Source organism: Oncorhynchus mykiss, chromosome 7 (genome assembly GCF_013265735.2).
Source record: "Oncorhynchus mykiss isolate Arlee chromosome 7, USDA_OmykA_1.1, whole genome shotgun sequence".
In the NCBI taxonomy this organism is placed as follows: Eukaryota; Metazoa; Chordata; class Actinopteri; order Salmoniformes; family Salmonidae; genus Oncorhynchus; species Oncorhynchus mykiss.
In genome coordinates, this window is record NC_048571.1 from 27,979,832 (window position 1) to 27,993,496 (window position 13,665).

At 43.2% G+C, this 13,665-nt stretch overlaps 1 protein-coding gene across 2 annotated transcripts in view; it reads right to left on the reverse strand.

Moving 5' to 3' along the window:
• LOC110527600 (zinc finger protein 385B) overlaps nt 1–13,665 on the reverse strand; it is a 143,899-nt gene that overhangs the window by 89,426 nt on the left and 40,808 nt on the right. Inside the window, exon 1 of one of the 2 annotated variants that reach the window (XM_021608990.2) lies at nt 7,220–7,330. The exons of the other annotated variant lie outside the window; for it this stretch is intronic. Coding sequence (XP_021464665.2) covers nt 7,220–7,244 — 25 coding nt within the window. The 5' untranslated portion in view covers nt 7,245–7,330. Of the gene's footprint in view, nt 1–7,219; nt 7,331–13,665 lie in introns of those variants that run through there. 2 annotated transcript variants of the gene reach the window in all.

Sequence of the window (13,665 nt, forward strand, 5' to 3'; positions counted from 1 at the left end):
ACATCTCTCTTTAGAGAGAAGAGCCCATGGCTGCAAAAAGGAGAGACACATACAGATTGAATTCTCTGCTATCAGAAATAAGTTTACCTGAGGGTTTTTCAAGTCTAACAGAAAGGAGTTAAAGGGATAGTTCACCATGTGTGAATTTTTAGCATATGTACTGCTTTTGACTTTCAACTTTCGTTCTGAAAAATGTTTTGAACATGTAGCAATGTTAGTGGAAATGGATTGAATCAGCTTGCAGTGCATTGAAAAGTATGAGGAACGAGAGGTGGAAGGTGAAGCATAACATGAGAAACAAACTTGAAATTAAATAAAATTATATCATCCTATTGGTAAATCAGAAATAAGCTAATAAGTCACCTTTAACCTGCTAAACAACTCCATTCTCCAGTTTGTAGTGGTCATACAATGCTGTTTGTCCTTTATTTCACAAACAGATCTGGTTTTCCTTCACAAGCAACTCCTCAAATTAGTCAGATTAGGCCCCATACAAATGTATAGGTTATATACTCCATCTCACACAAACAGCAGGCTTATATATTTTGAATGGTTGGTCAGATTGGAGAACCTATGTCAGGTGTGGCATAAATGCTATCCTGTGAAACCAACCCAGCCTGTAACCCCACCATCGTAATGCCATGGGTAAACCACGGCGATGACAGCAGCTGTCTTTGCTCTCCCAAGGTCCCAAACATAAAACGTGGCCAAGGCGCTCCTTACTTGTCTTCTGTAAAACTGGGTGTGTCACACCTTGATCTGTTTCACCTGTCTTTGTGCTTCTCTCCAACCCACTCCAGGTGTCGCCCATCTTCCTCATTATCCCCATTGTATTTATACCTGTGTTCTCTGTTTGTCTGTTGCCAGTACGTCTGGTCTTGTCAAGCTTACCAGCGTGTTTTCTGTGCTTCTGTTTTCCTAGTCTCTGTTTTTCTAACCCTCCCGGTTTTGACCAGTTCTGCCTGCCCTGACCATTCAGCCTGCCTGACCATTCAGCCTGCCTTGACCTCGAGCCTGCCTACCCCCACTGTAACTTTTGGACTCTGACCTGGTTTATGAACCTCTGCCTGTACCCGACCCTCCCATTGTATTTCAATAAATACCATCTGCCTCCTGTGTCTGCATCCTGGTTTCGCCCTGGATGCGTTATAGGTATGTGTCTCAATTAGCAACCTATTACCTAAACTACTTTTGACCAGAGTCCAATGGGCCCTGGTTAAAATAGAAGTGCACTAAATAGGGAATATGGTGCCATGTGGGGGTCAATGACACCCCTGACTTAGAAATCTCGAATTGAAGCATATACAAGCACCTCTTATTTATTCACACCATCATACCATTAACCAGAGCTGAAGCATTATGCTACAGAACCCATATGCTCTCTACACCATATCCAGTATTGTCTTAGTAAAGATGTTCTGAGGCTAACATAATGCTGTCCTGTCTCCTTACCAATACAAAAGCTTGAGTATTCCCCTCAATACAACTAGCATGGTGCTGTGTGTAGACTAAGCTACTAGACTTAAGTAACAGAGCTCCCAGTGAAATTCAACCGTGTCATGATCTATAATTGTATCTCCCAGTGATAATGGCCTTTCATCCCAAACAGCTGACACACTCATCAATCACAGTTCATACACTCCAGCTTTAATTTCCACAATGTTCACAACATCATTAACATTGAGTAGAACGGGACAGACCTTCCAGATAATCTTTGTGCTGAAATACCCTTTTAGCATTGGTGGGGGTGCTGTATGTGTGACAATGTGAATGAGGCAATGGAGTCATCGCTCTCCAACTGTCACTGTCATTTGAGCTGACGGAACATACTATGGAAAGAGATTGGTAAAAGTGCAGTTTTGCTTTGCTTCATACAGTGCCAGATGAGAATAGACCAAAGGAAAGACAAAACAGGTAGAGAAGCAGGCAGGCAGACAGGTAGACAGACAGGTAGACAGGTAGACCAACAATAGGTGTGCTGTGCAGTGCAACGAAACCCAAACCACACAAAAAGTCAGGATTTACCAAACAAAGAAATGTGGTTGGGCCAATGCTAACAAACAACCAATTTGAAGGCATTTTTACAATGCTGTGTGTTTTGACCTATAGTGCTGTATTACAAGCTTACAAGTTCAAAGAGTAACAAGTCCACCATTCCATTAGTTTTATTGGCACCATTCACAACAAAATAATACCCTCAATGTCTCAGTCTAACCAGTCAGAGGTGGGAACTTCTGAGAGCTTCAAGCTCTTGAAATAAACATTGAATATATGCACCGTTTATCAATGCAGTGTTTAGCAAGCTTGGGATTTGAATAATGCCAGTAATTGGGTGGGAGCCTTCTGAAATTTTCATTGGGTTCTTCTTGATCTCAGGATCTAGTGCCTAGGCTTTGGAATTCTGGGTGTGTCCCAAAATGCACCTTATTCCAATATAGTGTGCTTCTTCAAATGGCACACTATTCCCTACATAGTGCACTACTTTTGTCATTTTATGCGAAAAAAAGGGGCTAATCCTTAAGTTTTAAAAGTCGAAGCCGTTGGGGGGGGGGGGGGGGGGTTCCCAAACTGACATATTGAAATGTTTTAAGGTGGTCACACTATGGATCTTTGAACTATTTGATTTGGAATTTTAGGACCCCTTTAGGGATAATACTTTGGGGATAATATATTGAATTTGGACTTTACTACTATAGCCCAGAGAAACACACTGAATAACACATTCATAAATGGCAAAAAAGACATACATATACACCGTACCGGTCCAAAGTTTGGACACACCTACTCATTTGAACCTACTTTTTCTATTTTTAACCTACACCTACTTCATTTGAACTATTTTCTACACCATAGAGTAATAGTGAAGACATCAAAACTATGAAGTAACACATGGAATGATGTCGTAACCAAAAAAAGTGTTAACCTCTTGAAGCTAGGGGGCACTATTTTTATGTTTGGATAAATAACGTTCCCAAAGTAAACGGCCTATTTCTCAGGACCAGATGATAGAATATGAATATCATTGACAGATTAGGATAGAAAACACTCTAAAGTTTCCAAAACTGTCAAAATATTGTCTGTGAGTATAACAGAACTGATTTTGCAGGCGAAACCCTGAGGAAAATCCAATCAGGAAGTGCCTCTTATTTTGAAACCCTTCTGTTCCTATGCATGCCTATCCTCCATTTAAAGGGATATCTTCTCTGGCTTCCCTAAGGTGTCAACAGTCTTTAGACATAGTTTCAGGCTTTTATTTTGAAAAATGAGCGTGAAAGATCACATTGCGTAAGTGGATAGGTGGGGGCTCTCAGAGTGAGTTTTTGCGCTACAGAGTAAAGTCGCCATTGTTCCTCCCGCTGTTATTGAAAAACCTACACACTCGGTTGATATATTATCGACTATATATTTTAAAAACGTTTGACATGTTTCTGTGGACATTATGAAGACTATTTGGAATTCCCGTGACCGCTCTTTCCTGTGGATTTCTGAACATAACGCGACAAACAAACATCGGTATTTTGGGTATTAAAATAATCTTTATGAAACAAAGGGAACATTTGTTGTGTAACTGGGAGTCTCGTGAGTGAAAACATCCAAAGATCAAAAGGTAAACGGTTAATTTGATTGCTTTTCTGATTTTCGTGACCAAGCTTCCTGATGCTAAGTGTATCCAATGCTATGCTAGGCTATCGATAAATTTACACAAACGCTTGGATTGCTTTCACTGTAAAGCATCATTTCAAAATCTGAGATGACAGGTGGATTAACAAAAAGCTAAGCTGTGTTTTGCAATATTGCACTTGTGATTTCATGAATATTAATATTTTTTTGTAATATTATTTGACTGTTGCGCTATGCTATTCAACGGTTACTGACCCCAAGGGCTCTCTATGGGCTCTCTATGGGCTCTTCCCCCCCCCCCCCCCCAAAGGTGCGGACTCCGACCGCAAAACCTGAAGGGTTAGGGTGGGCAACCAGCGTTGGTGGCGGCTCCGGAGCAGAGAAAGGCTCCGGCCATGGAGCGGGACTGGACGCCATGCCTGGACTGGGCACCGGCACAGAGGAAGGCGCCGGCCATGGAGCGGGACTGGACGCCGTGCCTGGACTGGGCACCGGCGCAGAGGAAGGCTCCGGACCGTTGACCGTCGCTGGAGGCTCCGGACCGTTGACCGTCGCTGGAGGCTCCGGACCGTTGACCGTCGCAGTTGTCTTTGTAAACGTGTCTCCCCTCCAAGTTGGTCATGTTGATCACTATAGTTTCAATTGACTGTCAGAAACAGTTCAAATCAGGATTTTATGTCATCAACCTGGGATATGGCGTATCTCGTTGGCCCTGGGCTCATCCTGATAACATTTTCAGCTGACAGCCGACCTCTCCTCTCAGGTGGGGAGGAAGACCCGGAATGTAACAACAACCTCAGCAGGGCCCTCTTCCTCATCACTGGATTGTTCCACATCGGTTGTCTCTTGGTCTGGATCATATTCTGTGTTGTCTTCAACTTCTGACACTTCCTCCTCTAATGCATCTTCACTGTCAGTTTCCTGGCTTCTCTCCTCCTCACCAGTGTCATGATCAAAGATATGATCAAGAACCTCACAAAGTATATCGGTTGGTCATTGTGCTGCCACAGAATGCATTGTGAGCAAGGCCTCAAAAAAGCTTTACTTTCCAGAGCTGCGAGAAAAGTTAAAATGTTGCGATTGTTTGTGAGAATGCCAACAGGTGTGGTTCCCGTGGGGGAAAGATTCTATTGGGAAAGGTTCCCGTAGGGGGTTGCTATGGAAGACAAGAAGGGGAGTGAGGTGTGTGTGTGTGTGTGTGTGCTCAAACACACATGCATGTGGGGGTCTGGGAGAGGAAGTGTGTCCATCTGATGAATGGGCATGCTCCTGAACTAAATTTTATACACTAATTGTAGTCTCATCCATTCATTTCTAATGACCGGTCATTTTTGACCGGGAAAACCACAGGTGTACAAAAGTCAAATAAAAACCCCAAAATGTAATGAAAATCATCAAAATGTATTTTGTGTGTTCAGACGCCCTGTGTACCTTTTTCAGAGAGAAACCTTGTAAAATCGGTCCAATTCGACCGGAACACAACAGGTGGGTTAACTCAGCAGAGAGACCAAATAAAAATTATCCAGAGGAACTCACATGCACATGAAAATGCACATGTTTGTATTAATTTCAGCCAGCCGGTCTGAGGACAAACGTCTGAGAAACCATTTCACCATGGTTCCTCCAGACTATGAGCTGGTTATACTGTGGAGGAGCAGTGGACTGCGAGGCTAAAGCATCACACCAACAGGGCCGTGTTCATTAGGCAAGAAACAGAAGAAAATGGTCCGAAATAAAGGGAAATGGAGTAAAATAGGTAGGTACTACCTGGATTTGTCCAATAGAAATGTTAATTTTCGTTTTCCCTTGCAAAATGCTAAAGGATTTTTTGCTGCGTACCCTAATGAACCCAATATAAGGGAGCCTAGGGGCGAGTATTAAGCAGACTGACACTACTTTTCAGCCCCCCATAAAAGTGACATGGTGTGAGAAGGCGATATGGAGTCCCCCCCCCCTACCACCGTAAAGCTGATTTAAAGCTATTCTCCACATTAATACTGTGTTTATCGATCTACAGTAATTGAAGTACATAAGCTTGAAGAACATAATGTATAAAGCTGGACATACATTCAAATCCAGACAACACCAATAAATGCAATCAACAGGCATTAGAATTGACCAATATACTGGGTGCAGGGCAGCCACACTAATTTCTGATGGCCCATGGTTAGACAGACAAGCAGACATACAGACAGGTAGGCAGACATAGATAGACGGTGTGATATTGACCTATTGAATGAGCTTTCTGCATAATGACAGAGGAGAAAACTCCAGACTCCATATAGCTCTTTCAGCAAACAAACACACAGTCACGCATGCACAGACGCACAACCAAAGAAAATACACACACAGTCACAAACCCTCACACAGACAGACACACACAGTCATGATTGACTGTTACAGAATACAACAGCCTTTACTCTAGTATCAACAATCTATGGTCACAAGCTGTATGCAAACACACACACACACCTTCTGATTCCCAAGTAGACGAGTAGAGTACATACAGACACACTAATGGAAAACTGTAATTTATCTGGTAATTTGGTGGGGTATTATCAACAGTAAAATAGGGTAAAAAGATTTACTGAAGCATACTGTAATTTATGATGCGTTGTGGGAAAGGTTTGTGTGCAGTAATTCCATCCCACAGAATACAGTATAGTACCGTGTTATTGGAGTGCCAAAACCATTTTGACCAACAGTGGGTGCATGGTATTGCTGTTTCTGGCACATTAACATATTTAAACAATGCTGCACCAATTTAACTGGTATGTAGTAGTAGCGCCCTATGAAATGAAAATGTATAGGGGACAGATTGGAATGGCATCACGTCTTAAACCTTGTTGAGCATTTTGACATGTCCTTTTGGTCAGTTTTGCCCTGTAGTCGCAGCCAATTTGAAAGCATTTGATAAGACCTCTAGAAGTGCAAGTGATATAACACACCAAATATGAATTGATATGCTGTAATGTGTAAACACATTAGCTATCAGCCAACCTGCTTGCACCAATCCCATGTAATTACAGTATAATACTGTGAAATACAAATCCCATCCTCCCTTAAAGAATTTAACTAATTCACCCATTCATTCTATACAATTACATTAGCATTTACTTTTTTTAAAACAGTATAATACAGTCAATTCTACAGTATGTTTTTTACTGTGTGTCATTACTCAGTACTTGCTTTGATACTGCATTTAGATTACAGTAGTTGTACTCCAATAGGAAATACAGTAACTTACTTACCACTAGCTGCCTGTAAGTTACTGTCAAATTCACGACATCCTCTTTACAGTGTGCTATAAAGAGTTGTCCATAACTGTGTATTCAAAATACTATACATCATAAATAATTGCTTCTCAAATGTCAATAGAAAAAGACAATAAATAAAAAAATCTGTTGGCATACTGTAACCTAACAGAGACACTGTATATCAAACGTGTATTCACTCAAAGCAGGGAACAACTACAATGAAATCAATAAACTGAAAGAAATTTCAAAGTCATGCATTTGCTGTACTGTTACCAGCTTCGAGTTCTGTCAAGCACAGCAGAACTGAAAACAATCAGCAACAACGGAACAGCGTCGCTCACCTCGGCTCAGTAGACTGGTCCACATATTCACACACACAACTCCTCCCTCCCAATGCTGAATAGAATCTGTGTCCTCCTATGTTAAAAGAGAGATCGAGAGAGAGGTAGGTGTGTGTGTGTGTGTGTGTGTGTGTGTGTGTGTGTGTGTGTGTGTGTGTGTGTGTGTGTGGAGGGGGGTGGCAGAGAGAGACAGAGAGAAGGAGATTGAAGGAGAGAGAGGTGGACAAAGAAAGAGAGAGAGTAGGGGAAAAGAGAAGGGGACTAAGAAAGAGAGAGTAGGGGAAAAGGGAGAGGAACAGACAGAAAGAGAGAGCTGAGTGAGCGAGAGAAAGAAATGCTGCACTGTGTTGAGTGGTGAAGAACTAGTGCGCCTTGCCTCTGAGCCTTATCGTCAGTGTGACAACACACTTTAAGATCAGCACACCTCCGCAGCTCCATAGACACTGGCTCATTTCCCCCTGAGCAAAACCCTTCACTCAGTGGGAAGAAAGAGGGAGTGACACGCACGCACACACACACACCACACACACACACACACACGCAAGCTAGCACGCACATGTGCACAGGCACACACACACATGCACTTACACACAAACACAGATAAGCCATGCCACTAGAGATAACAAATGAGGTGAGGAGAGACTAGTTCACAGTGACACTTCTGAGTAAGTTGTAAATAAGTGTGTGTGTGTGTGTGTGTGTGTGTGTGTGTGTGTGTGTGTGTGTGTGTGTGTGTGTGTGTGTGTGTGAGAGAGAGAGAGAGTTTTTTGACGTTCAGAACATGTTATAACATAACATTCCTCTCACTATCTGACCAAGCAGCTAACAAGCCGATAGCCTGTCTACTCTTGTTAGTCTCTATCATCTTTATCACACATGTATGCACCACACATGTATGCACACATGGTTTAAAGTGAGAGAAATCAATGACACACGTGCACGTAGTTTCGCGGGGCCACACGCAAGGTGCGAGCAAGCGTGGTATGCCGGTGACACACACACATACACATTTTTAAAGAGGAAGAAGACATCTCCATCAAATTTCAACTGACATATCCCTATCGGCATTTCCTTTTTAATCTCTGAACCTTTAGTGCCTGTGAGTCCCTATTAGTGGTTGCCAAATTTAATCCCTGTATGAAGGAGTGGGAGGGCTGGGGTCTTCCTGGCGTCAGCAGGGCCTGGCACGGTCCAGGCATGGGATAAATAAAGCAGGACTGGCACGGAGAGCCAGGCACACAGCACCAGGGAGCCTGGCCGTGGCCACAGTGTGATGGCATGGTCTGTGCCAAGAGAGAAAGGGAGAGAGAGATAAAAAGAGAGAGAGAACCTCCTCCTCCTCCACCGCCAAATGTATGACCATATTAGAGACACATATTTCCCTCAGATTACACAGACCCAAATAGAATTCGAAAACAAATCCAATTTTGATAAACTCCCATATCTATTGGGTCAAATACCACAGTGTGCAATCACAGCCGCAATATTTGCGACCTTTTGCCACAAGAAAATGGTGACCAGTGAAGAACCATTTATGTTTTAATACTTTAACACGTACTTTAACCATTTGCACATCATTACAACACTGTATACAGACATAATACGACATTTGAAATGTCTTTATTCTTTTGGAAATTTTGTGAGTGTAATGTTTACTGTTCATTTTTATTCTTTATTATCTATTTCACTTGCTTTGGCAATGTAAACACGTTTCCCATGCCAATAAAGTCCCTTAAATTGAAATTGAATAGAGAGAGAGCGAGAGAGGAGAGAGAGAGAGAGATGACGGACTAGAACTACAAACACTGAGCTCCCGACAGAGACAGAGCATGTGTTCTCACTGACACAGAGTGAGAGCCTCAACATGTGCCAAACGCCACAAATGTTCCACCTTCTGATATAGCAAACATATGTCTCGAGCCTTGGGGAAAAACATGAGGGATGTACTATGGCCGGAATAAAACAAAGCTTCTGAAAAGATCTTGGCTATGTAAAGCTCCTCAAATATACTGTGTGCTGCCAAGTCAATGGTGCTGGCCAGGAGTAATACTGAGAATGATGAAATACAAGGACAGTAGCCATAGGGGGTGTCGCTGATTCAAACAACTTTTTTCTTGTGGGATATATTTCAATCTCTCTCTCATGTCATTCTACAAGAGCAGACAATAACGTGCTACGTAAAGAGTGTGAAAGTGACCTTGGCGTGTGAAAGCAATGCATGCACAGCATTCCGCCACAACCCCCGACACTACACAATGCTACGCTATACTTGGGTACACTACACAACAAGCTAGTCCCAATTCGTTCCCTATCACTTTACTTGGCCATAATCCTTGCAGGAAGCAATATGGTGGGAGCTTTACTACAACACTGCTTATACCTATCCAGACATGCTAACCACATTGAGGGGTTATAGGGAGCCATTTGGACCAGCTGTACTCCATACCCTGTCCTAATGAAAATGACCTTGTGTTCCGAGTGGAGTCTGTTGAGGCAGAGGGAGGAAGGAGCTTGGTGGACAGGAGCAACAGAAATGTCAGTCAAACATCTAGCTCTCTCAAGATCGTTCTCTAGAGGTTCTACTGGTCCCAAAGCCCAATCAGTCTGTCCTCGCCCCTCTCCTCCCGCTTCCCTTCCCCCTAACCTGCCGTGTTAGCCCTGCTCTGCTTCTGTTGACAGGAGGCCGTTTGACAGTGCCTGAATACCAAATCCCCGGCACTGGATGCCACTCACACCAAAATTAGATCACTTTTCATGTGCATAATTTCTCTAACCTAAACAGAAGTTGTCCTTAATGGAAAGTAAAATAGAGAGATCCCACACCACAGCCCGGAATGCTGCACTGCTCTTGCCGTCATCTGTGTGTGTGTGTGTGTGTGTGCGCGCTCGCACGTGCGTGTATGTGTGTGCACACAAGAGTGTGTGTGTGTCTGAGTGAGTGCCAATGTCCTCTGTGCAATCTGTCCCAATAGCATCTTGATGCTCCCCAATGACGTGTCAGCAGTTTCCCTGACCTAGCTAGCAGCTCATTTCTCCAGTGACCGTGCCAAGTACAGAAACAAATAAAGCCTGTCTGATTGCCCTCACTGGTGAGTAAATCAATTAAAGGCTGCGTTCCAAATGGCACCCTATTTCCCAAAATCGTGCACTACTTTTGACCAGAGCCCATGGGCTATTTATGACTCTGCCATAGCATCTGGAGCAATGCTTCAATTATCACCAAGAGGGGGCCAACTTGGCATCTTGCCAATGTCTGCTTTCATGCTCGAAGGGCAATTTCAAATTGTGTCCGTTACAATTGTAAATAAAGATGCGAACAAATGAGTTTGAATTATACAGTACCAGTACCATGTGGTTACAACACTGGTTGGGAAGTGCAATTGGGGAATAATGAATTAGTCACTGATTAGTCACTGGTGCGATTCAGAAAGTATTTTCGATGACTATATCAGAAGAGAAGGACTAAACACACTGCGGAAACACTCTCCTCAGGGACAAGAAGAGGGATGTGTTTGTGCGTGTGTTTTGTTCGTGTGTTTATATACGTATGCACACACACACACACACACACACACACACACACGTTTTGTTGACATTGAGTGTGAGGTTACTTTCCTGACACCACACTCCGAGGGCCCTCACCTCCTCCCTGTAGGCCGTCTCGTCGTTGTTGGTAATCGAGATCCCATTACATGATTATATTTACAGCATGGCCCAAGAGACACAACACATTAATTAATTAATAAAGTAATTAACTTTCCAAACAGTTATGCTCCCAGCCTAGGTTTGATAAGGTCATTGTTTCTGTCATACAAATCTCAAGGTGATGCAAATCGACTATGGGTGAAAATGTGCTTTGTTGCTCACTCCTGACTCTTTTGCATTTTACTTTTACAATAGCTTCAGAGCTCAGGAACCTACCAAAGCACCAGAACAGTTTTTACCTCAGTGCTGTGTGTAGCCTAAATGCATGCACATTGGCAATTGCATTTGTACTTTCAGATACTATTTTTGTAGATACGGATGATGCTGCCCACCATTTGCACGGTGACATTCCTCAATTTTTATTATTGAGCTCTCAAAGAGACATTTCAATGTTGTATTTACAAATTACATATAAATGCCAATGAACATGAAAAGGTCAAATTCAAAAGAATTGCTAGAATTTCAATGAAACCCCAAGGCAAATTGTTTTGTCTACAAATTATTGTTATTCTGATCACTGGAAGCATATACCTGTGAGGGGAGTAAAGTCCCCACAACAATTCTTTGGTTTATAAATCAACCATGGGAAAAAAAAGGGCTACTGTGCAAATAGTTTTATTTTATATTCATAACACCAACACTTACCATAAACCCTTTTAGCGGCTCTATGGTGCAGTGTCTTGGCTACTGCTTTTTGTCAGCACTGCCATCTAGTGGTGAGGCCAGTGTTATCCTGTAGGCTGGTAGTTGGTACTGTTTAGGCTACCTGCACCACAAGACCAAAAGTATGTGAACATCTGCTCGTCGAGCATCTCATTCAAAAAATCATGGCCATTAATTGAGTTGGTCCCCCCTTTACTGCTAGAACAGCCTTCACTCTTCTGGGAAGGCTTTCCACTGGATGTTGGTACATTGTTGCACAAGAGCATTACATGCTGACCCAGACTGCTCATGTGCGCCATCGCACGCATGAGGATTTTGTCCACCCACAGCAGACGCAATCACGACACGCAGGTTGAAATATCAAAACGAACTCTGAAACAACTATATTAATTTGGGGACAGAACAAAAAAGCATTAAAGATTTACGTCAATTTCGCTAGCCAACTTGCTGTTGCTATCTAATTTGTCCTGGGATAAACATTGGGTTATGCCAGGGTAGGTCCTCTACTCTGACAATTTATCCATAGATAAAATGATAAACCAAGTTCGTTTCTGGTAATCTTCTGGCTTCTTCTTCTTCTTTGGACTTTATGGCGGTTGGCAAACAACTTTAAAAAGGTGCATTACCACCACCAACAGGAATGGAGTGTGGACCTCAGTTCATCTTTCTGTCACTCACGTGGGTATATGCTCCTAAAAACCAATGAGGAGATGGGAGAGGCGGGACTTGCAGCCCATCATGCGTCAAAAAAAGAATCAAGTTCTATCTTAGCGCCTGGCTACGCAGATGCTTGTTGATGTGCGCGGTCAGTGTGGGCGCAATAATTAAATAACAGGTGTAAATGTATTTTGCGACACTCGCGCACGCGACGCGAGAGGTGTAGTCAGCATGTTAGTGAGGTTGGGCACTGATGTCGTGCGATTAGGCCTGGCTCGCAGTCGGCGTTCCAATTCATCCCAAAGATGCTCGATGGAATTGAGATCAGGGTTGCACAAGCCATTCAAAGTTCTTACACACCGATCTCAACAAACCATTTCTGTATGGACCTTGCTTTTTGCACGAGGGCATTGTCATACTGAAACAAAGGCCATCCCCAAACTTTTGCCACAAAGTTGGAAGCACAGAATCATCTAGAATGTCATTGTATGCTGTGGCGTTAATATTTCCCTTCACTGGAACTAAGGGGCCTAGCCCGAACCATGAAAAACAGCCACAGACCATTATTCCTCCTCCCCCAAACTTTACAGTTGGCACAATACATTGGGGCAGGTAGCGTTTCCACCAAACACAGATTTGTCCGTTGGACTGCCAGATGGTGAAGCATGATTCATCACTCCAGAGAACATGTTTCCACTGCTCCAGAGTCCAATGGCAGCAAGCTTTACACCATTCCAGACAAAGCTTGGCTTTGCGCATGGTCATCTTTTATGAAGCTCCCGACGAAGAGTTCTTGTGCTGACGTTGCTTCCAGAGGCAGTTTGTAACTTGGAACTCATTCACTAGAATGTTGCAACCGAGGACAGATGATTTTCAGCAATCTGTGGTCCCGTTCTGTGAGCTTGTGTGGCCTACCACTACGCGGCTGAGGCGTTGTTGCTCCACTTCACATTAACAGCACTTACAGTTGACCGGGGCAGCGCTAGTAAGGCAGACATTTTGTTGGTGGTATCCCATGATGGTGCCACATTGAAAGTCACTGAGCTCTTCAGTAAAGCCATTCTACTGCCAATGTTTGGGGGGGGGGGGGGCAATTGTGAACCATAGCCATATCAGACATGAGTACATCCAATTGGCACAATCATTGGTTCACTGCAGGTCAAGGACTCATTTATTTACAAGGTGTGTGGTGACTTTAGGAGATTTCCAGGCGCTCTGCATCACTTCCTGATTAGGATGATATAGTATTACTGAGGAGGATCTCCAGTCCTAGCCTGAGTCTGCTGTAATTACATTTGTTAGGCTCAGACAGCTCTACAAAGACACAACAGCAGTGTGGACCTCCTGACTGAAAGGAGAGTTATGAACAGACTTTAAAACAGACCTGGGTTCAAATAGCATAGCTTGTTTTCTTTCAAATA